The sequence below is a fragment of the Bubalus bubalis genome, chromosome 3 (genome assembly GCF_019923935.1).
Source record: "Bubalus bubalis isolate 160015118507 breed Murrah chromosome 3, NDDB_SH_1, whole genome shotgun sequence".
Classification (NCBI taxonomy): domain Eukaryota; kingdom Metazoa; phylum Chordata; class Mammalia; order Artiodactyla; family Bovidae; genus Bubalus; species Bubalus bubalis.
This window is the reverse complement of record NC_059159.1, coordinates 85,997,260-86,022,731: the sequence shown is the minus strand read 5'-3', so window position 1 is coordinate 86,022,731 and position 25,472 is coordinate 85,997,260. Positions and strand designations below refer to the sequence as shown.

At 40.6% G+C, this 25,472-nt stretch overlaps 1 protein-coding gene and 2 long non-coding RNA genes across 3 annotated transcripts; 2 read left to right on the top strand and 1 right to left on the bottom strand.

Moving 5' to 3' along the window:
• The first annotated feature begins 5,096 nt into the window (after positions 1-5,096).
• LOC123465591 lies at positions 5,097-16,357 on the top strand. Its single transcript, XR_006640857.1, has 3 exons — positions 5,097-6,331; positions 14,177-14,377; positions 15,808-16,357. It is a non-coding gene; the product is annotated as an uncharacterized LOC123465591 (long non-coding RNA).
• Positions 7,514-8,234, bottom strand: LOC102402056 (interferon beta-2). Its single transcript, XM_025281458.3, has one exon. The coding sequence runs from the start codon at positions 8,232-8,234 to the stop codon at positions 7,674-7,676; it is 561 nt and encodes a 186-aa protein (XP_025137243.1). The 3' UTR covers positions 7,514-7,673.
• Positions 16,358-22,244: 5,887 nt separating the features above from the next.
• LOC123332786 lies at positions 22,245-24,725 on the top strand. The gene is made up of 2 exons (XR_006549816.2): positions 22,245-22,366; positions 24,408-24,725. It is a non-coding gene; the product is annotated as an uncharacterized LOC123332786 (long non-coding RNA).
• Positions 24,726-25,472: the final 747 nt, after the last annotated feature.

Genomic DNA, 25,472 nt, shown 5'->3' with positions numbered 1-25,472 from the left:
ACTCTGTATAATAGGCTTCAGTTTCATCCACCTCATTAGAACTGATTCAAATATTCTTTTTAATGGCTGAGTAATACTCCATTGTGTATATGCACCACAGCTTTCTTAACCATTCATCTGCTGATGGACATCTAGGTTGCTTCCATCAGTCTATTTTCAATTCATGTTTCCAGGATATGAATTGATCTCAGTGTGCAACTTTGCTTCTGGAAGTTTGAGGAATAATGATTTAATTTGCATAACTTACTAAATTTCTTATTTTATGTTTTAATTTTGACCTGATATAATTTATCGGCATGATGTTAAATCTCTAAATGATGCTCTAAAATAATTTTAAAATTAATTGCAGGCATTGTGATCTGAGCACACAACTTATACAAATATTTTTGCCCTGGAAGAATTATGGATATTCTCTGTGAAGTCTAAGGTATGATAATTTTCATGAATGGTTTATAAATATTTGAAGCAAGTTATATTTCCTATTCTAAGTTAAGGGCTCAAGAGTCTTAATCATGAACTTCCTCTTCTAATCATACTTTCAATTCTTCTTCTATTAATTTTCTATATGGTTTTTTATAGACCAGTAGCATTGTACTGGGCTTGCCAGGTAGAGCTAATGGTAGAGAACTTGCCTGCCAATTCAGGAGACAAGAGGAGAGACCAATTTGATCCCTGGTCAGGAAAATCCCCTGGTGGAGGGCATGGCAACCCACTCCAGTATTCTTGCCTGGAGAATCCCATGGACAGAAGAGCCTGGCAGCCTATGCTCCATGGGGTCACAAAGAGTCAGACACAACTGAAGCGACTCAGCGCAAGCTCGGCATTGAGTTGAAACTTCAGTGCTACGGTGTTTCTGTTCATGTTGCTACATAACGTTACATTCTTTACTCAGTGTTTATACCATTTGAAATTTAGCTCAAGCGTTTTTATATTTAAATATAAGTCAATGTGTTTCTTATGTATATTGAACTTCTTTCTCAAATTTAACGTCTTTATTTTTGTAATTCTCAAGTATATCAATATTGATATTAATGACAAAGATCTTGGTGACATTAACATTGCCACCTCTAATTATTTCTTGAATTGTATTTTCTTGCTGTTTTGGCCTGCCTCTGTGTTGTCCTTGTTTTGGTATTATTTAGTATTATTTGATTTTCAGGTTTTTTTTCTTCTTCAAAGTAATAGTGAAGTTTGTGCTTTAATCAATCAACAGATTCTTTTAAGTTTCACAGACTCTATTAATATTTATTATTTTAACCTTTATGAGGTTAGGTCTCAAATGTATTGGATTTATGCTTTACCTTTAACGTAACTTTTACATGTTTTTTGACCCTTGTCATTCTCCCTTCAGTTCTCCAATGGTCATTTATTTAAAGCAAATATATAATGTTAAAGCAATTTAGAGTTTCTCTGAATCCTTGAATGAAAAACTGAACAACCAAAACTGCAAAATTTAAAGTAATTTGAGACTTCCTTGGCCATTCAGTGGTTAGGACTCAGCACTTTGACTGCTGTGGGCCTGGGTTCAATCCCCAGTCAGGGAACTAAGGTCTCATAAGCCATGTGGCACAGCCAAAATAATAATAAACTTTTTAAAGCAACTTCCACTGATGTAACTATTCACTTCTAGTTCTTACTAGGACTGTTGCTTTAATCAACACAGTAAATGTTCACAAGAGATTTGATAGGAATAGAAATGCATGTGAAGCGATGTTCAAGTGTAAACAAAGGGGAATGTCTAAAAGTTAAATGAAAATAAATTGTTTATTTAAGAAAATAAAAATACATTAATTTTTAATGCACTGAGAATGATGGAAAGTTGGATGCAGTTTGCAAACGAGTGCCATGTATTCCAAATGTGATGATTGCAAATTTTTTGGAGTCCTGTGGTCAATAAGGCCCTAATCAACTTGAATGAAACAATTCTCACTTTAAGGTGAAGCATATGAGAATATAGCAATGAGTTTCATATTCTTATCTAGCTTGTCAACTTGCTCTGAAGACAGTTCTCACCCTGGGAGTCAAAATCTTTTTGAATGATAATGATACTATTGCTGTCATTAGACATCATGTCTCCTGACCTGTTCTTCACGACTTCTATCGAGACTGCATCCAAGTACATGTACAACTAAGGAAACAATGGAGAAATCTATTTGAGTGTCACATAGACGCTTCCACTTTGTTGGCTACCCTAGAAGCTTTAACCAAGAAAGCAGGTGACTCAAGTTAGGCCTGAGGGGACAGAGTTTAAGCGGCAGGGGTTACTTCATCACACCAGATTCTCCATGTGTTCCTGGAAGTCCTTCATGGCCTTGCTTCAGGGATCTGTTACCTAGTGATGGACTGGAGCAAGGACCAAGCTAAAGTACTGAGAGAATGAAGATCTGAGGCAACCTTCCTTCTCTGTGTTCCAGGTCCTCAGCTTTGTAGTCTTTCTTGACTAGTGAGTGATGCAGTCAAAGCAAATGATGCATGAACTGGAGTTAGGCTGCCATCTATGGGCTGTAGTCAAATACTGGCTTAGAGACTGGCTATCTTGGTCTCCTCTGAACACCACCTGGGAAGAAGGCAGGAAATTGGAAATCAAAGAACATTTTGCTGTTCTGCCAATTTAAACACAAAGTAACAAATACAGAAGTGAAGAGAAAACAAATTCTCATTCATAGGTAGCGATTCTAGTCATGAGAAATGTATGTTCTTAGATCCACATATTCACCTTTGTTTTCAATAATGGAAAAAAATGGATTGTTCATTATTGCATACATTTGCCATTTTTCTCTATTTTTATATCCTTAGCCATGGACATTTTAATGACAATATCATTTTTTTCCAATTTATCAATTTCATACATTAAACCTATCCATTTTTTTAATTCCATAAAGTGAATTAACTTTCTGTTGTTTTATTATTTTTCTCGATGAAACACACTTGACTCTGATATATTTGTTCATGATGAGCTACAAATGGTGTATAATTAAAAAAATAAGGTAAAGTACTCTTCTTATGTTCTTGATAGTATTTCATATCTAACATGGTTTCCAAGTGGGATTATAAACTTTTTAAGTTTTATTACACAAATAAGACACAGATTCATTTTTATTGTTATAGTTTAAGTAAATGTATAAACATTCCAGCATTGGGATGTCTTATGAACTCCAAGAGGCCAATTGTTTTCTTATGTGAAACATAATAACATATAAAACCACACACAAACTTTCCTTTTTTGTTTCTTTAGTTTTATAGCTTTCAGCATGGTTGTTGTTTAGTCCATAAGTCATTTCTGTCCTTTTATGACCCCATGGACAGTAGGCCCCCAGGCTCCTCTGCCCATGGAATTCTCCAGACAAGAATACTGGAGTGAGTTGTCAATTCCTTATAGAGGGCATCTTCCCAACCTACGGATGGAACCCGCATCTCTTGTCTCCTGCATTGGCAGGCAGATTCTTTACCACTAGTGCCATCTCATCTGTTAAATTGAAAGCTCACAGAGAGTTTAATTAATTTTAACTTAGAAAAGCATCAGGATTTAACATGGAAATGTTGTAGTCACAAATTCTATTTAAATGTTCTAATTGTTGAAATATTTCTTTTGCTTTTACAATGTTTCATTCAGCGTTATCACAATTTAGATTGTATGCATGGAAAGCAAAGCAGAGAGAAGGATTTTTTGGAATGAATATACCAATCTCAATAAATAAATTTTCCATTATAACATTAATTTCAAAAATTCAAATTTTTAAAATCTTCATCCATCATGTAAAATAGATTCTCTATAACATCTATTGTTCCCTGGTTGAAAGTAACCACCTTTTTAGAGAACTAATTTGAGGCATGGCTAAACCAGACCCCCCCCAAATAAATATATATATACACATGTATCAACATTCCAAAAATGAAGATCATGGCATCCAGTCCCATTACTTCATGGAAAATAGATGGGGAAAAAGTAGAAACAGTGTGAGATTTCATTTTCTTGGGGTCCAAAATCACTATGGATAGTGACTGCAGCCACTAAATTAAAAGATTCTTTCTCCCTGGAAGAAAATTTATGACAAACCTAGACAGTGTGTTAAAAAACAAAGATATCATGTTGCTGATAAAGGTCCATGTAGTCAAAGCTATGGTTATTCCAGTAGTCGTGTATGGATGTGAGACCATAAAGAAGCACCATAAAGAAGGCTGAGTGCTGAAGAATTGATTCTTTCTAACTGTGGTGCTGGAGAACACTCTTTGAGAGTCCCTTGGCCAGCAATGAGATCAAACCAGTCAATCCTAAAGGAAATCAACCCTGAATATGCCTTGAAAGGACAGGTGCTGAAGCTGAAGCTCTCATACTTTGACCGCCTGCTGAGAAGAAACCAACCCATTGAAAATGACCCTGATGCTGGGAAAGATTGAGGGTAGGAGGAGGAGGGGTCAACAGAGGATGAGATGGTTGGATGGCATCACTGACTCAATGGACATGACTTTGTGTAAACTCCAGGATTTGGTGATGGACAGGGAAGCCTGGCATGCTGCAGTCCATGGGGTCGCAAAGAGTCGGATACGACTGAGCAGAGCGACTGAACTGAACCGAACTGAAGCCAGTATTTGACTACAGTCCATAGATGGAAGTGTAACTCCAGTTCATGTTAATTGGCGTAAAGAAGGCTTACTTTGTAAGACTCTCAAATGTAAGGTGATGTACATTGTCCCCGAATTGAAAAAAAAGAGAGGAAAAAACCCCCACATCATATAGAGGGGCCCTCTGGCATGAGCTATCTGGTACATTTAAAGAAGTGAACAAGACAAGCTTCAGAGAAAGAAAGATAAGTTTCTATTATGAAAATCCTCAGTATATTCTTTACCTCTATAGCACCTAGAATTAACTGAGAAAGATCTTTAAGAACAGAGGATCCTGAAAACTTGTCCATGAGAAAGGAACTCTGAACGTTGAGTATAGAAAATAACAGCCCCTCAGACATCAAGAGATCTTTTCAATGATGATAAAAAGATCTTTATACAAGAAAAGACATTCTGTTCTGCTGTCCACACCTGTTTCTGGAAAATCATGATTTTCATTTCAGACATTTTTCAATGCCTGAAGAATTATATGAGTACAATTGCTCTGGAGCAAGAAGCAAAAAATAATGTAATACATTAGCGAGAGTTACAAATATAAACATCTTTATTTGTGGAGGTTTCTTGAGGATTCTTATATGAGGGAAAGGCACTTTTAATTTCCACTGTGAGAGCCTCTCAGGGAAAATGGCTGTATTCCTGTTCCCTGAGGTAGAGATGGATGCCATGGAAATACTCCTGGGCAGGGAATCCCAAATGAGAACAGCACAGATTGTTTTCTTCCATCTGCTCCAATTGTTTCATGCTCTGATCCGGGCTGGAGAGGAGTTTATCCAGCAGAGAGTTGTTCCAAGTAGCACGGCTGTCCTCCGTGGTGAAGAGTTGGAAGCTCTGCAGGAGCATCAGATAGTGGTTGCCGGGGCCTTGAGTCATCTGCATTGGAGTGATCTTCTCTCTTTTTCAAGGAAGTCTGAAGTGGCTCTGTCCTTTAGGCGCCACTGAGAGCGGATCCTTTCCATCTGTTTCAAGTGTTTGAAGATTTCCTTGTTTTTCTGGCAGTGGATCCCAGGCACGTTCCAGCGAAGAGAGCAAACAGGGATGCTGCGGAGCATCACCCCTTCCACCAGCAAGTGGATGTGGGCCATAGAGAATGTCAGTGAGTCTGTAGACGGCCGGGAGGGGGCGCGCGAGCACCGCGAAACAATGAGCAAAGAGCGCTGAGATGGAACCGCAGACCTCCTGCTTCTCCGGGCGACAGCGAGAGCGCGCACGCTGTGGTTCGATCGCTTCTGCTTTCGAATCGCAGTCTTGGGGGAGTTGGCTGTTGACTCACATGGGCTGGAGAGACAGGACGCAAAGTTTCCACAGAGCTTTTTATAGGAGCACTGATTCAAGGGTGCGCATATCATTAGCCCTTTTATGGAAAAGGGCTGGTTTTCCGCTGTCCTGAGTAGGGAGCCAGAATATTGCATTTTAGGAAAGACCGCCTGAGTAGTGGGCTTTCTTTCCAAATGTCAAACAACCAAGCCCATGTTTGAGGAAAAGAACCCCCAAGGCGGGGCTTCTGAGCGAGATGAGGCTGATTTTACAGATTGGCGCTCACTTCCGGCGCGAGGGAACCCACAGCTCAGATAAAGGGACCGGGCAGCGGTGATGGGATTATTGGCGACGCGAGGATGGACAGCGCTGTGCCCAAAGTGAAACTAGAAGGTGGGCATGAAACGATTGGTTACCGGACGCTGTGGGGGCGTTGCTGACAAAGTGAAACAAGGTAACTGCGATGAGACTATTGGCTGTACCACCATGATGGGAGGTGGGGAGCGGCGGGCGTTGCGGTCACGCTGGAATCCCGCGGGCTAGGAAACTATTCGCTGTGGAACGGTGGGAGGACATTGTGCACAAAGTGAAACACAGCGGCAGCGATGACAGTTTTGGTTCTGTGGCGATGGTGGGGGCGGGGGGCGTTGCGCACGAGGAGCGCGGCGGCTAAGAGATTATTCTCTGTGGGAACCTGCTGGGGCGTTGCTCACACGGTCGAATCCCGCGGTGGCTAGGAGACGATTTGCAGTGAGTCGATGGGACAGTGTTCTGCACAAGTTGGAGCATAGTGGAACACAGTGTCCGTGATGAGACTATTGACTTTACCACGATGTGGGGATAGGGTGGGGAGGTGAGGGGCGTTGCGAACACGGTGGAATCCCGCGATGGCTCAGAGACTATTCGCTGTGGAACTATGGGAGGGCGTTGGGTACAAAGTGGAACACAGTGGCCGCGATGACACTATCTGCTATGGGGCGATGGGAGGGCTAACCCTCAAGATTACTTTTCACTAATTTTTAATTGAGGGATTACCATATCTGACAGTTTTTAATGACCCCGTGACCGTCTTAAGTAATTTTTAACTCATGTTCCTGAAACCTCTTTCCCAGGACTACATTGTTAGAAATGAGGGTTGAAGTGTACAAGAAACTAAGGACATTTAGAAGGTCAGAATTTTTCATTTTCTGTAGTTAAGAATTTTATAAACTGAATGGAATTTGCCCAAAATTTATTGGCATCAAGAAGGCTTACTTTGTAAGACTCTCAAATGTAAGGTGGTGTACATTTTCCCCCAGTTGAAAAAAAGACAAAAGAACCCCACATCATATAGTGGGGCCCTACAGCATGAGCTGTCTGATACATTTAAAGAAGTGAAGGAGACAAGAGCAGGTAAACTGTACGGATCCATGGAGAATATGCCTGTAACTTGGACATTCAACATGTCTTCTATTTTAAATTCCTCAAAGGCAGGGGCTGGAAACTACTATTCTGCAGGCTTGTTTTGCAATACATGTCTCCAGGGTGCTCACCAATTTTTAATATATGTTGTCACATCAATCAAGTTGACATTAAAACTGCCACATTGACTTTTGTTTCATAAATAATTTATTTCTCATACAAAAGTTTAAATAAATAAATAAATAATGCATAAATCAATTTTAAAATAGCTTAGTCTTTAACTGTCCATTGAAATCCAGTGCATTGCTTTGTTAGTTACTTCAAGAGCCTCTGCTGGCTGAAGAGTCTCACCTCAAAGTCACATTGTCCCTTCCCAGAGCCACAGGTGGGAGATGTCAGTCACGGAGATAACCTGTTAGTCTCGTCAGGAAAGAAAAGTTCCTGAGTATTTGCACTCGCACGACTGTCCAGGCACATCTATTGTACTCCTTGAACTTCAGGTACTGCACGAGGTTGAAGTAATATTTCCTCAGGTGAAGAACGGTCTTGTCTCCCATAGTGGAGTTTTGCTTCTGCATTATTTCCTTCTGGATTGGCTCCAGACGATTCATCTGCCCATAGAGTTCCTCAAGGAGGTCCTCAATGATGGTCTCAGACCAGCCAGTGCTGGAGAAGTCTCTGGTGAGAATGCCGAAGATCTGCTGGAGCATCTCATACATGACCAATATGGCATCTTCCTTCTGGAACTGCTGTGCTTGCTTCATCTCCTCAGGCATCTGGAAGTCCATCCTGAACTCGAGGCAATGTTGAGGAGTTGAAGGTAACTGCCACAGGAGTTTCTGACACACCGCAGCACTCCGCCTTTGTTGGAATCGAAGCAAGCTGTAGCTCCTGGAAAGAGCTGTGGTGGAGAAACACAGCAGGAGAACCATCTGGAGGAGGCACCGGTGGGTCATGGTGAAATCAGGCACAGGGCTGCCTGTTCTGCTAGTAGGTGCTGAAGCTGAGTCTTCAAGGGTTTGCAGAGTGAATGGCCTTCCTCCTTGAGTGTGGGCTACTTACACAGGATGGCCCTACATTCTTTCTATTGAAGAGGAATTTCCCACTTTCCAGTTTCCTTTTTAGTTCTCCTGTGTTGTTTAAATGATTAGTTACCTCTAAAACTCTTTTTCTTTTTAGCTCCTTGCTTTTTGATTTTATATGTATTAGGGGAAAAGATATACAGTCTGGGAGAATTTCTAATGTTTTTGTAAATTTTCAGTGAATTGTTAAATGCTAAAAATAAAAATGCCTAATCAATTTGAACTGAATTATTACAGGGTTCTTTCACCGGAAAAGATCTTTCTTGCTCTTTTTTCATATTCTTAGATTTTGTGAAAGGGTCTTTATTTCTAAGAGTTTAACAATTGTAGAAAATAATTTTTGTATTTTTTTATAAAGTAAGTTTGCGTGAGTTTTTTTTAGGCCTTAACCATAAGCAGCAAGATATTGCATATCTTTATCAACTTTAATTTATTGCTTTATTTGGCAATCTCAAATTATCCAGAATATACCAAAGTAAAGATTAAGTCTTATCTCTGTGCAGGCAAATGAATGCTACACAGGCCACACATAAAAGTTTATGATTTCTCTTGTAGGATGCCTTTTGACCATAACTGAGGGCCAATGTATATTTATTTTGTACATACTTTGAATAATCTAAATATCTGATTTTGCATATTAAGGTAAGGATGCAACAAGTAGGAAAATTTTTTCCTCTTCATTTTGTTCCTTTAGAACTGTTTATACATGAAATTTTCCCCATAATGAAAGAATATTTGTGAGATAGGATTCTTAGGTATTTTCATAATCTAGTTTCAAAGAATTTTTTAAATGTTACTAAATTTTTACCCCTTCTTTCCTCACATTAAAATTTTTTCTATAAGGAATATATTTTTTTGGTATCATTAGAAAATAAAAAGCACCTAGTTATATTCAAAAGCAGGGCATAAAATTGTAGATACAATGCCACTATGTAAAAGTATATAGGAAAAAATATAAACTAAAGGAAATATACTAACATTTTAATAGCAATTATATTTAATTTGTGCAACTAAACATTATTTGTTCTTTCTGTGATTTTCTGATATGCTACCAGAGAATGTATTCAGCACTGCTCAGAAGAAATATTATGGGAGCCATACAGGCAATTTAAGTTTTTCTAGTAGCCATGTCAAAAGATTAAAAAGAAACAAGTGAAGTTAATTTTAATAGTGTGTTTTATTGAACACAAAATATCCAAATGTTATCATTCCAACATATACCAATATAAATTAATAATGAGATAGTTACATTCCTCTCTTTCATAGTTCCTTCAAAATACGGTGCATACTTTTGCAGTCATAGTACAGCTAAGATTGGGCTAGTCAGGTGCTCACTTGGCCTCCTGTGGTGACGGCTCATGGTGGCGAGCACAGCTCAAGGTGGAGAGAGCAGCTTACACAGAGCCAGGAGAGTTGCTGAGTTTGCAGGGACCACGTAGAAGGAGCTTCAAATTGTGGACAAGTTATGAGCGAAGAACCAAGGGGATCAATGGTGGGAAAATCAGCTCAAGATATATTTGGGATGCTTTTGAAGGCCAGAGTGTGGCTTTGTATTTCATTCGAGAAGTCTTCAGGCAGAGAGGGCACTAAGTTGTGCCCTGAACAGAAGAATGGGCCCAAATGTTATTGGGAACTGAAGCAGGGAGAAGTCCTGCCCAGGCGCTCTCATGGCTGTAGAGACTGGAAAGAAAGACCAGAGTGAGGAACCGGAAGAAGGGGATGGGTGCAGAATTGCAAACAAGAACTCCTTCTGCTTTCTTCCCTTTGTCCTCCTCCCACTTCCTGCTATTGTGTTCATGAGGTGCTTCCTAATAGGTCTCTTTCAATTGCATTCACAGACTTTATGTTGGTATAATTAATTTTGGCTATGAAAATCCTTGTTTGCATCTTTTGGTGCATGTTTGTGTAGCCTTCTGTTGGATATATGCCTAGGATGAAATAATTGGCTCATAGAATGTGCATATGTTCAGATTTAGTAGATAATGACAAACGTATTTTTCAAAGTTTACACCAATTTATATTCTCACTATCAAAAGTATGGGATATCAGTTGCATTACTTTCTTTTCAACACTTGGTATTGCCAGTCTTCTTAATTTTAGCCATTCTAGTGAATTGTAGTGATATCTTATTAGAGTTTTAATTCATATTGCTAGTTATTAATAAGGTTCAGCACATTTTCATATGCTTATTGACAATTTAGATATTTTCTTTGTGAGAGGTCTGTTCAAATTCCTTGCTGACTGCCTCAGATAATTTTTTTTCCATCTAAAGATGATGTAAGTGTGTACATACAAAATACAAAAGGACATATAAACTATTGAAATTTTAAAATAAATTTAACAAGGTCACTGAAAAAAAGATCAATATTAAAATCAATCACATCTTTTGACATTAGTAATAAAAATTGGAAATTGACATTTCAAAATAATACCACTGATAAGAACATAAAAAGTCTACTACTGAGAAATTGTCACAGCCTTGAGGTGCCTAAGGAAACATGGAAATGAAAGGTAATGTGCCATTCTAAATGGCATCCGGGGACAGAAAAACAACTTTGGGTAAAAACTAAGGAGATCTGGGAATTCTCTTGAGTTTCACTGATTGGGACTCCATGCTTTCACTGCAGGATCCTGCTTGGATCCCTGGTTGGGGAACTATTTAATAAGATGTCACAAGTCTCGCAGCCTTAAATAAATAAAAATGAAATTCCTGCAACCAGCGGGGCTGGGTGGATGGGTACAGGAATAAGGAGATTTGAATAAAGTGTAGATTTAAGTTTTTTTTAAAAAATAGCTTTGACAGGACAATTTGTCTTTACCTTTGACCTCTAAGTACAAGTCTATAATTGCATTTTTGACTCAGATGGCCAGAAAAAATAACAATTTCTTTCTCTAACATTGAGACAGTATGTTTTAAATCTTGATCATTAATGAGGTTAAGCAACTTCTCTCTTGTAAGTGAGCAAGGGACATGTAAGCACGTGATGAGGTAGTAAGCCTCAGTGAGAAGGGAAATCAGAGTGTGCAATAGGAGACTGTCAAGGCCACCTCCTCCTGAGAGACACGGTCTTTTAGTGAACAAACATTTACTTAGCAAACATGTCCTAACCACGTCATAAAGTAAAACAAATATTGCCATTTTCTTGAACTATTTTAAAACTATCTCAATAAATTTTTGCTGCTGGCTTGATTATGTGTCTTGCACATTCTTTCTGAGGTTCATTCCAATATATTTATGCTTTCTTATTGTTGCAAGTATGAATGAAATTTTTTCATGACATTTGCTAATTTTTAATGAACTAAGTTTTCCTTGCTTTTTCATATATATATGCTTATGACAATAACTAATTTTGTTATTTTTCTCTGATCAGCTTTACAAACACTATATAAAAGTTTGGTTGATTTTTCAAGTTTTTAGATAAATACATTGCCTGCAAATAAAAAATTAAGGTCTGAAAATAGCAAGTGTGATGACCATATGGAGCAACTAATGTTTGTTGTGTATATTTGTACAACTACTTTCAAAAACATTATCTAGCAAAGCTGAAAATATGCATAGCCTGTGGTCTATGACCCAGTCATATGTGGATGTAAGAGCTGGACCATATTGAAGGCTGAACACTGACGAATTGATGCTTTTGAACTGTGGTGTTGGAGAAGACTCTTGAGAGTCCCTTGAACTGCAGGGAGATTAAACCAGTCAATCCTAAAGGAAATCAATCCTGAACTTCATTAGAAGGACTGATGCTGAAACTGAAACTGCAATCCTTTAATGAGCTGACTCATTAGAAAAGACCCTGATGCTGGGAAAGACTGAAGGCAGGAGAGTGGGACGACAGAGGACACGATGGTTGGATGACATCTCTGATTCAATGGATATGAGTTTGAGCAAGCTCTGGGAGATGGTGAAGGACTGGGAAGTCTTGTTGCAGTCCATTGGGGTCACAAAGAATCAGACATGACTGAGCGACTGAACAACAACATGACCCAGTAAGTCCACTCTTAGCAATTACCCTGGGAAAGAATCATGTAAATATGAATCAGTATAGAAGTAAAGAATATTCAGATCAGCAATATTCATAAGAGTCCCAAACTAGGAACAGCCCAAATACCCATTAAAATTGCATAAATACTTTATCTATCCTGATAATAGGGTTATCACCTCAGAAGAAAATATATACTATTATATAAATTTAAAAATAGGCCAGAGTAGACTGGAGACATTTTGCTTGGTGACAAAGAGAGTTCCTGTAAACTTCAGGACCACGATGGAAGGTCCGTCTCCAGCTTGAGAGAAGAGCGTGTTTTCCCACCTTCCAGCTGTGGCCTCGCTCTCGCCCTCTCTCAGCACCTGAGGCTGACTCTGCCGAGGCTGGGGTTGCCCTGTGCTCACAGCCAGGGGGCCCAGACCCCCTCCTCAGGCCTCCCCTCTGGTGTGAAGAGGGACAATATGCAGAGAGATCTAAGTACCTCTGGTTGCAGCCTCTTCTGTCTTCCCTTTACTCACACTAAGGACATCATTCACAGGCCATGGACAATAATCATTGCCGTGTTTCTCCTGCTCACTTCAGATGCAGCTGGGACTCAGTATTTTGGTCAGGGCCTTGGCTAACTCTCCTAACTCCTCCAGAATGTACCCAACCAGAGGATCCTACACTCTTCACCCCTGTCACTCTCAGAATTCTCCCATCAGAGGGTCGATGGCCCAGGAACAGGCAGGAGCAGCCCAGGCCTTGTTTTCACTGTTTGCTGCCAGGACCCACTGCTGCTGGACACTCAGACTGGCCCTTTCAGAACATGCCCGTCTGCATCAAGCCTGTATTTACTTTTCCCTTCAGATCCCAGGTTGTTCTCTGAGCTGGACTCTGAATTCTCAGAATAACTGTCAGGGCTGCATTGAGTCGGGCCAACCTAAGGTTGAGAAGAGGGTTAAAAGGACAACACATTGGCTGCAGCTGCTGAACAAGCCTCCGGGGCCCCCTGCCCCACCCTGCTGACATGAGGGCAGGTCGCACTGTGCAGGTTCTGGGTGAGTTTTCCTGTCTCTGAGGCAGTTTCTGAATCTTTAAAGTGAAACAGCCCAAAGCAAAGCCGTCTACATACTCAAATCCGACAAGTGACTTGAATTTTGTTACATCATCAGAGATTGCGTAATGAACCCCAGAAGGCAAAAATAGCAACGAAGTTGATGCAACAAGTGAAAAGGAAACTAAATGCAAGCTGCCAAAAGGAATTTCAGGATCCAGCCTGGGAATCCCCTCTGGCCTGGCCTCCTGCCTGAGTTGAGTGCACAGAGCAGAGGATCGTCCTGACTGCCTGCCAGACGCCTGTGTCTTCCTGGCTGAAACTCTGAGCTCCTAAAGTCCAGGGAAAACAAAGAATCCAGTGAGGGTGGGGGTGTGTCTTGTATACAGCTGGCCTCTGTGCCACATAGGAATGTTTCCTGTTTCCGTCTAGAACTCTGAGTAATTGTTGCAATAGGCTTGGCAATGTCATCCCTGCTGCTGCTGCTAAGTTGCTTCAGTCGTGTCCGACTCTGTGCGACCCCATGGACGGCAGCCCACCAGGCTCCCCCGTCCCTGGGATTCTCCAAGCAAGAACACAGGAGTGGGTTGCCATTTCCTTCTCCAATGCATGAAAGTGGAAAGTGAAAGTGAACTCGCTCAGTCGTGTGTGACTCTTCACGACCCCATGGACTGCAGCCTACCAGGCTCCTCTGTCCATGGGATTTTCCAGGCAAGAGTACTGGAGTGGGGTGCCATCGCCTTCTCCAAATGTCATCCCAGTGAATGGCTATTTCTCCTCTTGCTGTGCAGTGGGTGAGCTGCAGGAATCTGTCTCTGAACAGCTCTCTGGGAACTGCCTCATCTTCCTGACCACAGACCCAGAACGTGAGGAAATAATCTGCTAAACAGATTCAAATAGAAGACTTAACGTAAGGAGCACTTGGGAAGTGTCTGGTACCATTCTGAGCATGTGCTATAAATTAAGGCAATTAATCTTGCCACACTTTCAAGGTAAGCTTTTACGATTATCTTAGTTTTGCAGTTAAGACATAATGCAGCAATTTATAACTAGGCAATCCTTTTTTATGTACTAATGAAGAAATATCTCAAACATCTATTTGCAAGGAAATATAAATAAATGAGAAACTGAAGTATATGAAAAATGGATATTTATGTGATATACATTAATATGTCTCTATGTATAGATTTGTTAACTACATATGAAAATGTCTAGAAGGATACCCATTAAATTGTTAACAGTATAGGATTAGGGTGTGTCCTCCTAGAGGTCAAGGGTAGGCATTCCTTTGTATGAGTTATTTAAAAGTTTAGCAATGACAAGTGTGTTTAATATATATAAATAAGTTTAAGAAACCCTCTTTACTTCTTTAGAGTCACATTTATCATGGCAGCTACTGATTCTCACATCTCTTTGCTGTCTCTGCAATCCCCAGCCCGCCTTGTTCTTCTTGCCTCCATTTGAACAGTTTAGGAAGACTCTTTTCTCAGGATTGGCCAAGTGTAGAAAACTTGCTCTCCCTTCCTCATCCTACTCCAGGATCCTAGATCCCATATATGTGATTGACCTCCCACGATGTATGTGGTTCTCCACTAATCCTTGAAGGCACTCCAGTTCTTACAGGCCCCAAGCAGGCAACTGTGTGCATGATCTGGGCTTTTCTTCACTTATCTCCCTCCCACCTCTAATCTATGTCTCAAGAATCACATTCATTCCCTCCTCAAATTGTCCCTTGTTCCTTCTATGACCCAGGGTGGGTAACACCGTTCCCTCTTTATTCAGGTGACTTCAGTATAGGTTTATCTTGTAGGATCAGGCTTTGGGTTAGATTTTGTTCAAAGGTGTGTGCAAGCCAGCTTGCTTTTTTAAAATTACTTTTCTTTCCACTACTTAAATACAAATAGTAGTCTTCTACAAAATATAATACAAAACAACTATCTTATGAATAATAAATATTTAAATGCTATGAACAGCCTAAATATTTCCGATAATTTTAATAAATAAATAAATATTTTAGGTTTTTAAGATATGGAAAAATGGATTCTTAAATCTGTTTTAAACAGTTATGGTAACAAAACATTTAACATACATTTATATAATCCCATATATTAGCTATTACTTATATGTCATCTGACACAAAACTAGAGTTAAAGGTTGCACTTTGAGTCTTAGAAAATAGCCATTTAGTTGACCAGATGAACTGTTTTCACATTCAATGTCTTTTTAATTTCCTGAGTTTTCCGATGAGCTTGTTGGCAAAGACCAAGCACCTTCTGATTTCCACGCTGACAACCTCCCAGGCACAGCGGCTGTATTCTTTCTCTTTGAGATGCACACTGATTCGCTGGAAGTAACTCTTCACAGCCAATCTGGAGTTCTCACTCCCTAGAGGTAACTGTTCTGGTGTCCTTCCCTCCCTCAGACACGTGTCCAGGTCCTCCAGCTGCTGATCAAGTCCCACAAGGAATCTGTCCAGGAGGCTCTCGTTCCAACCTGCAGAAGAGCCCGTGGTGCTGAAGAGCTGGAAGGTCTGCTGGAGCAACTCGTGCACAACAGCTGTGGCTTCTGTCTTCTCAAGCCTGGTCCCGTGCACCAGGGTCTGAGGAAATCTGAAGTCAGTCCTGTCCCTCAGACAGGACACAATGGGCACTCTCTCCATCTGACTCCAACGTGTGAAGCTTTCCAGATTGCCGTGACTCGCAGGCAGCTCATAGCCCAGGGAGCACGTGGGGCTGGAGCAGAGCATCACCAGGGCCAGCAGCACAGAGACGGGGAGGGCCACTGGGACGCTGGGGGCTCACAGGACTGCCTGCGGGGGAGGTGTAGGCAAGTTCTGAGGGCTTGGGGTGATGGGTGGTCTTAAAGAGTGAGTAGAGAAACTTTCACTTTCTGGGTTTTTCCACAGTTTGCCCTTTCCTTTCTTTTTCCACTCTTTGTAATGAAATCAATAAAAGTGATAATTTGTGCCATGAGTGCCTAGGTGGGGGACATCAAATCATGCGTGCCACTGTGGTTCATAGCTATACAGCTGTATAGCATGCTTCTCACACCTCCTTAGTTGTTCCTGGGGAGAAGAGTCTGATCAAAGTCAGAGAAGGGAGAAATATTCATGCAAAATGGTGACTTTTCCAGGTCACCAAGAAATGATCAGTATGAAAAGAGCTTATAAGAGAAGCTTTTGATTTTTCTCATTTTTTCCTTATTTACCCTTTTTCCCTTCTTCAAAAAATTCAGTTGTGTGTGTACCTTTACAATATCTGAGTAGGCCTTAAGCTCACTGGAGACATGATAGGGAACAATATCACTGATATCATTTGTTAAAAATGAATTATGTTGCAACTGTAATCCACAAGGCACTTTTTTAGGTGCTGGTTGTCCTGCTGCTGCTGCTGCTAAAATGCTCCAGTCGTGTCCAACTCTGTGTGACCCCATAGACAGCAGCCCACCAGGCTCCTCTGTCCCTGGGATTCTCCAGGCAAGAGTACTGGAGTGGGTTGCCATTGCCTTCTCTGGCTAGTTGTCCTAAAAAATTCAACTTTGCCTGTGTTTATTTCTCTTTCTCCTCTGCTGCTGCTGCTGCTAAGTCGCTTCAGTTGTGTCCGACTCTGTGCGACCCCATGGACTGCAGCCCACCAGGCTCCCCCGTCCCTGGGATTCTCCAAGCAGGAACACTGGAGTGGGTTGCCATTTCCTTCTCCAATGCATGAAAGTGAAAAGTGAAAGTGAAGTTGCTCAGTCGTGTCCGACTTAACGACCCCATGGACTGCAGCCTACCAGGCTCCTCCGTCCATGGGGTTTTCCAGGCAAGAGTACTGGCTGCTGCTGCTGCGTCGCTTCAGTCGTGTCCGACTCTGTGCGACCCCTGAGACGGCAGCCCACCAGGCTCCCCCATCCCTGGGATTCTCCAGGCAAGAACACTGGAGTGGGTTGCCATTTCCTTCTCCAATGCATGAAAGTGAAAAGTGAAAGTGAAGTTGCTCAGTCGTGTCTGACTCTGAGCAACCCCATAGATTGCAGCCTACCAGGCTCCTCTGTCCATGGGATTTTCCAGGCAAGAGTACTGGAGTGGGGTGCTATTGCCACTATGGTGATAATCTACCATACACTCAGGAATACTGAGGTTGCAATTACATTCAACCCTTGTAATGGCATGTCTTTACCAATTCTGTAAGGTACAGATAATTTTTAATAATATTAATAACAGAAATTTTTACATGCAGCCTCTCAGCAAAGTGTTTTTAATAAACATGACAGTAATCTTCACAGCTTCCTTATGAGATAATTACTATAATTATTGACATGTTTGCAAATAAGGAAACTGAAAACTCAGAGAGATTAGTCAGGATTAACTGCATAAGTGGTACTTGACCACTAAACTATTCTGCCTCCATGTTATTCCTCATTAACCTTAAGCATTCTCCTTTAGCTGCACTACGTACAGTTGTAATTAAGTAATCCCTCTAATTATGTAACATTTGACTGCCCTGATAGATTGTAAGCTCCCTAAAGGCAGTAATGGCACATGTGGGGAATCCAGGAAGGTGTCTGTCCCAGAGGAAGTGCACCGAGGGGTCTCTGTCCCATTGTTGTTCTTCACTAAGGCGTGTCCACTCTCTTTGACCCCATGGACTACAGCACGCCAGGCTTCCCTGTCCTTCTCTATTGGTCAGATTTGCTCAAGTTCATATCCATTGAGTTGGTGATGCGATCCCGTCATCTCATCCTCTGTTGTCCCCTTCTCATCCTGCCCTCAGTCTTTCCCAGCATCACGGTCTTTTCCAGTGAGTGGGCCACAGAGCCAGTTGTAAGAGAATTATACACACCAAAGTTTGACTACTCAAATCTAGTATTTTAAGACTGTTTCAGAAAATTATAATCTTCTGAAAACAGAGATAGTAAGAGTAAATTTAAATGGATTTTTAAACTTTCTGGGTAATTTCTCAAAATATTTTCTCAGATGTAAACAGGGACTCTCAAAGTTCAGTTGTTGCTAAGTTGTTTCAGCTGTGTCCAACTCTTTTTGAAACTATGGACCATAGTCTGCCAGGCTACTCTGTAGATATCAACAAAACACCACTTGAAATATAGGACTGGAAGTTAGCAAGGGCAATGGGAACTGTATCCTCTTCAATTGTAGTGTAATGATTGTAATGTTCCTGGAATGAACAAATGACACGTTTGTGACAAAGAAGAATAGGAATTGGAGAGGAAGAACTTACTAAGTTCCTCTAAAATAGGAAGCACTTTGTCAGAGGACACAGGTCGGTCCAGTGCTTGAGACACTGGACATGGGGGCAAGTTTGCCTAGATTGATGTCCCAGCTCCATCCTACACTGGCTATGTGACCTTCAGCACCCTGGTTTTCCTCTTGTATGGAAATGATAATCATATTTGTTTCACTGGATTGTTGGGAAGATTGAATGACATAGCATGCTTCTGACCCTGCCTGGACAAGACATAGAAGCATTCAGTATATACTAGCCATTCCCACAAGGGGGAAAATTCACACATCTAACTATGAGAACTGTCTCGAATTTCCCTGAGATGACCTGCTTCCCTTCCTTTAATTCTCAGCTCAGTGGTTAACATTATTACATCTAGTCTCATTTCTTATGTGAACATGACGTCCTGTCCAAATCACTTATACCTAGTAGCTTCCAGGTTACAGCTGACCTCTCACACGTGAATAAAATGGCTGTCCAATCTGTGACCCAGTCTCTTTCATGGTGAGTTAATAGGTCTATATCCTCAGAATCAGATAACGTCCATGAAGAGTGAGTAATGTAAACAGACAAATAAAAATAGGTAAATAGATACTGGGAGTTAGCAAAGCTGACAACTTGCCTCTTAGGTAACACTCCGCCTAAGAGCCTGCTACCCTCCTCTGGTTCTGTCTGCAGCTAAACAGTCTCCCATAAGCTGGTCTGAAACCTGTCACTCTGTAGAGCTCTTCATCCCCATTTGTGTAGTTAACTGACATTTTGTCATTTGAACAGAGAAAATGTCACTATAGTTTTTTTTTCAATTACATTGTTTACTTTCTCTTTACCTTTGTATGTTACTTTTTCATTCACTGCTTACTTGTACTTTCTAGGAATGTTCAATGAGAGTGGAAAGTTTTGATATCTTGAAAAATCACATAAGAAATACATTTCCTCTTCTTTTCACTTACATTTTCCCTTCCTTTATTTTTGCACCAAACCTCAAAATTGAAATAGAAAAGACTGCAGGAGCATCAGGACAGCTTTTACCAAGTGAAATACAAATAACAAAGAAGAGGTAACGATATGAAAATTATACAAAAGTAGCAAAGAAAACTGGGTTGCTTAGACATAGCAAGGACAATTACCTGGACTAATACAGAGAGGCTGCCTGATAGGACCCACACGGGGTCTCAATGATGCTATGACTCATTATGTCGACCTTGCAAACAGAGAATAAAATTACAGTGATCTATGAGACTCACCAAATTGCCCAAATGGCATTCTGCTTTCTCACTGGTGCCTATCTTCTCAAAGCTCCAAGACCACCAGATTCTAGACCTCCAGCTATGTGACCACAGGACTCAACTACAGGCTAAAAATTAACCAACCCTTCAGAAAATTTTTCATTTGTGGGGTATAAGTAGGACCCTGTCAGAAAGGGAGTAAGCTGGTTCTCCTTAAGGGCCAGTCACCCTCTCCTTTCCCTCTAGTAAATTTCCCTTTTCTTGCCTGACTGCCCAACTCACTCTCTTTTTCTCTGCACTCGCCTTACATTGCTGAAAAGCAGCAAAGACACATTCTAAACACCTGAACACTTGGAAGGAGCGGTGGTTACACTTTATTTTCTTGAAAGTGAATTTTGGAGGATCAATCATCTGAAAGAGGAGAGTGAAAACATCGGCTTAAAACTCAACATTCAGAAAACTAAGATCATGGCATCTGGTCCCATCACTTCATGGAAAATAGATGGGGAATCAGTGACAGACTTTATTTTTAGAGGCTCCAAAATCACTGCAGATGGTGACTGCAGCCATGAAATTAAAAGATGCTTGCTCCTTGGAAGAAAAGTTATGACCAACCTAGACAGCTTATTAAAAAGCAGAGACATTACTTTGCCAACAAAGGTCCATCTAGTCAAAGCTATGCTTTTCCCAATATTAATGTATGGATGTGAGAGTTGGACTATAAAGAAAGCTGAGCACCAAAGAATTGATGCTTTTGAACTGTGGTGTTGGAGAAGACTCCTGAAAGTCCCTTGGACAGCAAGGAGATCCAACCAATCCGTCCTAAAGGAAATCAGTCCTGAATATTCATTGAAAGGACTGATGCCTAAGCTGAAACTCCAATACTTTGGACACCTGACGCAAAGAACTGACTCATTGGAAAAGACCCTGATGCTGGGAAAGATTGAAAGTGGGAGGAGAAGGGGGTGACAGAGGATGAAATGGCTGGATGGCATCACTGACTCAATGGACATGAGTTTGAATAAACTCCTGGAGTTGGTGATGAACAGGGCGGCCTGGGGTGCTGCAGTCCATGGGGTTGCAGAGAGTTGGATATGACTGAGTGACTGAACTGAACTGAAGTGAAATGAATCACCTGGTATAGTCTGAGCTTGTAACCGGGAAGGGTTAATTTTGAATTTCCACTGGATCTGCTTCTATGACTTTAACTCTTTGTGTTATTGGAGAAGACCCTTGAGAGCCCCTTGGACTGCAAGGAAATCCAACCAGTCCATCCTAAAAGGAGATCAGTCCTAAGTGTTCATTGGAATGACTTATGTTGAAGCTGAAACTCCAATACTTTGGACACCTGATACAAAGAACTGACTCATTTGAAAAGACCCTGATGCTGGGAAAGACTGAGGGCAGGAGGAGAAGGGGACGACAGAGGATGAGATGGTTGGATGGCATCACCGACTCAATGCACATGAGTATGAGTAAGCTCTGGGAGTTGGTGATAGACAGGGAGGCCTGGCGTGCTGCGGTCCATGTGGTCGCAAAGAGACAGACACGACTGAGCAACTGAACTGAACTAAACTGAAACAACCATAATGGCCTGCCTCAGGGGATAACCTGACCCCACCTACCTGTGAAGGACTGTGATTCTTTGTGTGGCAATGGCACAGATGCCCTACTTGGCTACTTACCAGGTGGAACAGAAATTCACATTTGGGAAGGCCAGAATCACAGATAGATGTGACATCTTTGTTGACGTGACATGAGATATTCCATTTTACACCACCCATGAAATGATTGTAAGGAAGTGCAATTAGCACATGCCCCTACCTGAGGCTTACTAGACATTCTGGGAGATATTTACAGGAATTAAAAGGTCCTTTGGAGAAGGAAATGGCAACCCACTCCAGTATTCTTGCCTGGAGAATCCCATGGACGGAGGAGCTTTGTGGGCGACAGTCCACGTGTCGCAAAGAGTTGGACACGACTGAGCGACTTCACTCTCACTTTACTTTGTTTCCTCACCTCCCCCCAGTCTCTGATCCATAAAAGAATCTGACATCCAGGTCAGGACAAAATGGTTATTTTGAGGAGTTAGCCTTCCATCTTTATGGATATTTTCAGTGTAAGTCTAATGTATGATAATTTTCATGAATGATTTATAAATATTTGTAACAAATTATATTTCCTATTCTAGGTTAAGGGCTCAAGCATGTTGATCACTAATTTCCTCTTCTAAATCATATTTTGAAATCTTCTCTTTATTACTTTTCTATATGGTTTTTTACAAACTAATAGCATTGTGCTGGGCTTCCCAGGTGGAGCTAATGGTAGAGAACCTGCCTGCCAATTCAGGAGACAGAGAAGACACCAGTTTGATCCCTGGGTCAGGAAGATCCCCTGGAGGAGGGCATGGCAACCCACTCCAGTATTCTTGCCTGGAGAATCCCATGGACAGAAGAGCCTGGCAGCCTATGGTCCACAGACTCACAGAGAGTCAGACACGACTGAAGCGACTCAGCTCAAGCACAGCATTGAGGTAAAACTTCAGTGCCACCGCGTTTCTGTTCACGTTGCTACGTAACGTTACATTCTTTACTCAGTGTTTATACTATTTGAAATTTAGCTCAAGCGTTTTTATATTTAATTATAAATTCCATTTGTTTCTTATATATATTGACCTACTTTCTCAAATTTAACGTGTTTTAACTCTCAAGGATATCAATATTATATTAATGAAAAAGATCTCGTTTATATTAAATTGCTACCTCTAATTATTTCCTTCATTATATTTTCTTGCTCTGTTTTGGCCTGCCTCTGTGTTGTCCTTGTTTTGGTATTAAGTATTTGGTATTATTTGATTTTAGGTTTTTTTCCTCTTGCAAGTTACAGTGGAGTTTGTGTTTTAAATAAATCAACAGTTTAAGCAGATTCTATTAATATTTATTATTTTAACCTTTATCAGTTTGGGTCTCAAACGTATTGGATTGATGCATTACTTTTAACGTGACATTTACATGTTTCGTGACCCTTGTCATATTCCCTTCAGTTCTCCAACAGTCATTTATTTAGAGCAAATATATAATGTTAAAGCAATTTAGAGTTTTGAAAGGTTGTTGTTGAATCACGCAAAGACACTGGGATTCTTGGCCCCTGGAGGAGAAGAATTCAATCCGGGGCCAGAGACGAGGCTTGATCGCTCAGAGCTTTTGTGTAATAAAGTTCTATTAAAGTATAAAGGAGATAGAGAAAGCTTCTGACATAGGCATCAGAAGGGGGCAGAAAGAGTACCCGCTTGCTAGTGTTAACAATGAGGTTATATAATCCAAAGAATGTCTGGAGGTTGTAAAGACCTCATCAGACCTACTCTCATAATTTACATTTTAAGATAACAGAATTAGCCAGAAGGTTTAATCCAAAGACTGTCCTCAGGCAGGATACATTATTGTTATATAATCCTAAGGAATGTGGAGAAAGAAAAAACGTTTGTCCTTTCTTCCTCCTGGAGAATTCCAGACCCCTCTCTCCTTGGGGACCCTTAGACTCCCTATCAACCTGCCTAGGAACTGACTCTCTCAGTTTCTCTGGATACTTGAGTGAAAAACTGAAAAACTAAAACTGCGAAATTTGATTTGAGACTTCCTTGGCCATTCAGTGGTTAGGATTCAGTACTTCCACTGCCGTGGGTCTGGGTTCAATCCCCAGTGAGGGAACAAAGGTCTCATAAGCCACGTGGCTGTCACAGCCAAAAATAATAATAAACTTTACAAAGTAACTTCCACTGATGTGACTATTCACTTCTATTTCTTACTAGGACTGTTGCTTTTAGTCAACATAATAAAGGTTCACAAGACACATGATACTAATAGAGATGCTTGTGAAGTTCTGTTCAGGTATAAACAGAGGGGAATATCCAAAAGTTAAATGAAAATAAATTGACTCCTTATTCAAGAAAATAAAAATGAATGCACTGAGAATGATGGTAAGTTGGATGCAGTTTGCAAAATGAGTGCCATGTATTCCAAATGTGATAACTGGAAAATTTTTGGAGTCTTGTGGTCAATAAGGCCCTAATCAACGTGAATTAAACAATTCTCATTTTAAGGTGAAGCATATGAGGATATAGCAATGAGTTACGTATTCTTATCTAGCTTGTAAACTTGCTCTGAAGACAGTTCTCATCCTGGGGGTCAAAATCTTTTTGAATGATGATGATGCTGTTGCCATCATTAGACATCATGTCTCCTGACCTATTTTTCAAGACATGTTGAAACTATATCTAGGTACATGTACAACTAAGGAAACAATGGGAAAATCTGTGTTGAGTGTCACATGGATTCTTCCACTTTGTTGGCTACCCCAGGAGCTTTAACCAAGAAAGCAGCTGACCCAGGTTAGGTCTGAGAGGAGAGTTTAAGCGGCAGGGGTTACTTCATCACACCAGGCTCTCCATGTGTTCCTGGAAGTCCCTCATGATCTTTCTTCAGGGATCCGTTATCCAGCATTGGACTGGAGCAAGGAGCAAGCTAAAGTACTGAGAGAATGAAGATCTGAGGCAGCCTTCCTTCTCAGTGTTCCAGGTCCTCAGCTTTGGAGTCTATCTTGACTAGTGAATGATGCAGTCGAAACAAATGATGCATGAACTGGAGTTATGCTGCCATCAAATACTGGCTTAGATACTGGCTATATTGGTCTCTGAACTCCAGCTGGAAAGAAGACAGAAAATTGGAAATCAAAGAACATTTTGCTGTCCTACCAATTTAAACACAAAGTAACAGATACAGAAGTGAAGCAAAATAAATGATCATTCACAGTAGTGATTCTATAATGTGAAATATATGTCTTTTAGATCCACATATTCATCTTTTTCAATAAAGGAAAAAAATGGATTTTCATTATTACATGCATTTGCCATTTTTCCTCTATTTTTATACTCTTAGCCATGGACATTTTCATGTCAGTATCATGTTTTCCAGTGTATCAATTTCATACATTAAACCTATCCATTTTTTCACTTCCATAAAGTGAATTATTTTTCTATTATTTTACTATTTTTCTTGATGAAACATACTTGACTCTGATATATTTGTTCATGATGAGCTACAAATGGTGTGTAATTTAAAAAGTAAGGTAAAGTAACTTTTCTTATGTTCTCGATAGTATTTCAGATCTAACATGGTTTCCTATCAGGATTATAAGTTTTTAAAATTTTATTACACAAATAAGACCTTTTATCCTCAGATTTTAACTAAATATAGAACCATTCCAGCATTGGGACTTCCAGTGATATCTGTGAACTCCAAGACGTGAATTGTTTTCTTATGTGAAACATAATCACATCTAAAATCAAACACAAACTTTCCTTTTTTTGTTTCTCTGGTTGTATAGCTTTCTGCATTATTGTTGTTTAGTCGCTATGTGTCTGACTCTTTGTGACCCCATAGACTGTAGCATGCAGGCTCCTCTGTCCAAAGGATAGTCCAGGCAAGAATACTGAAGTGGTTGTCATTTCCTTCTCCAGAGGATCTTCCCAAGCCAGGGATGGAACCCACATCTCTTGTGTCTCCTGTATTTACAGGCATATTCTGTACCAGTAGTGCCACCTCATCTGTTATATTGTAAGTTCAAATAGAGTTTAATTAGTT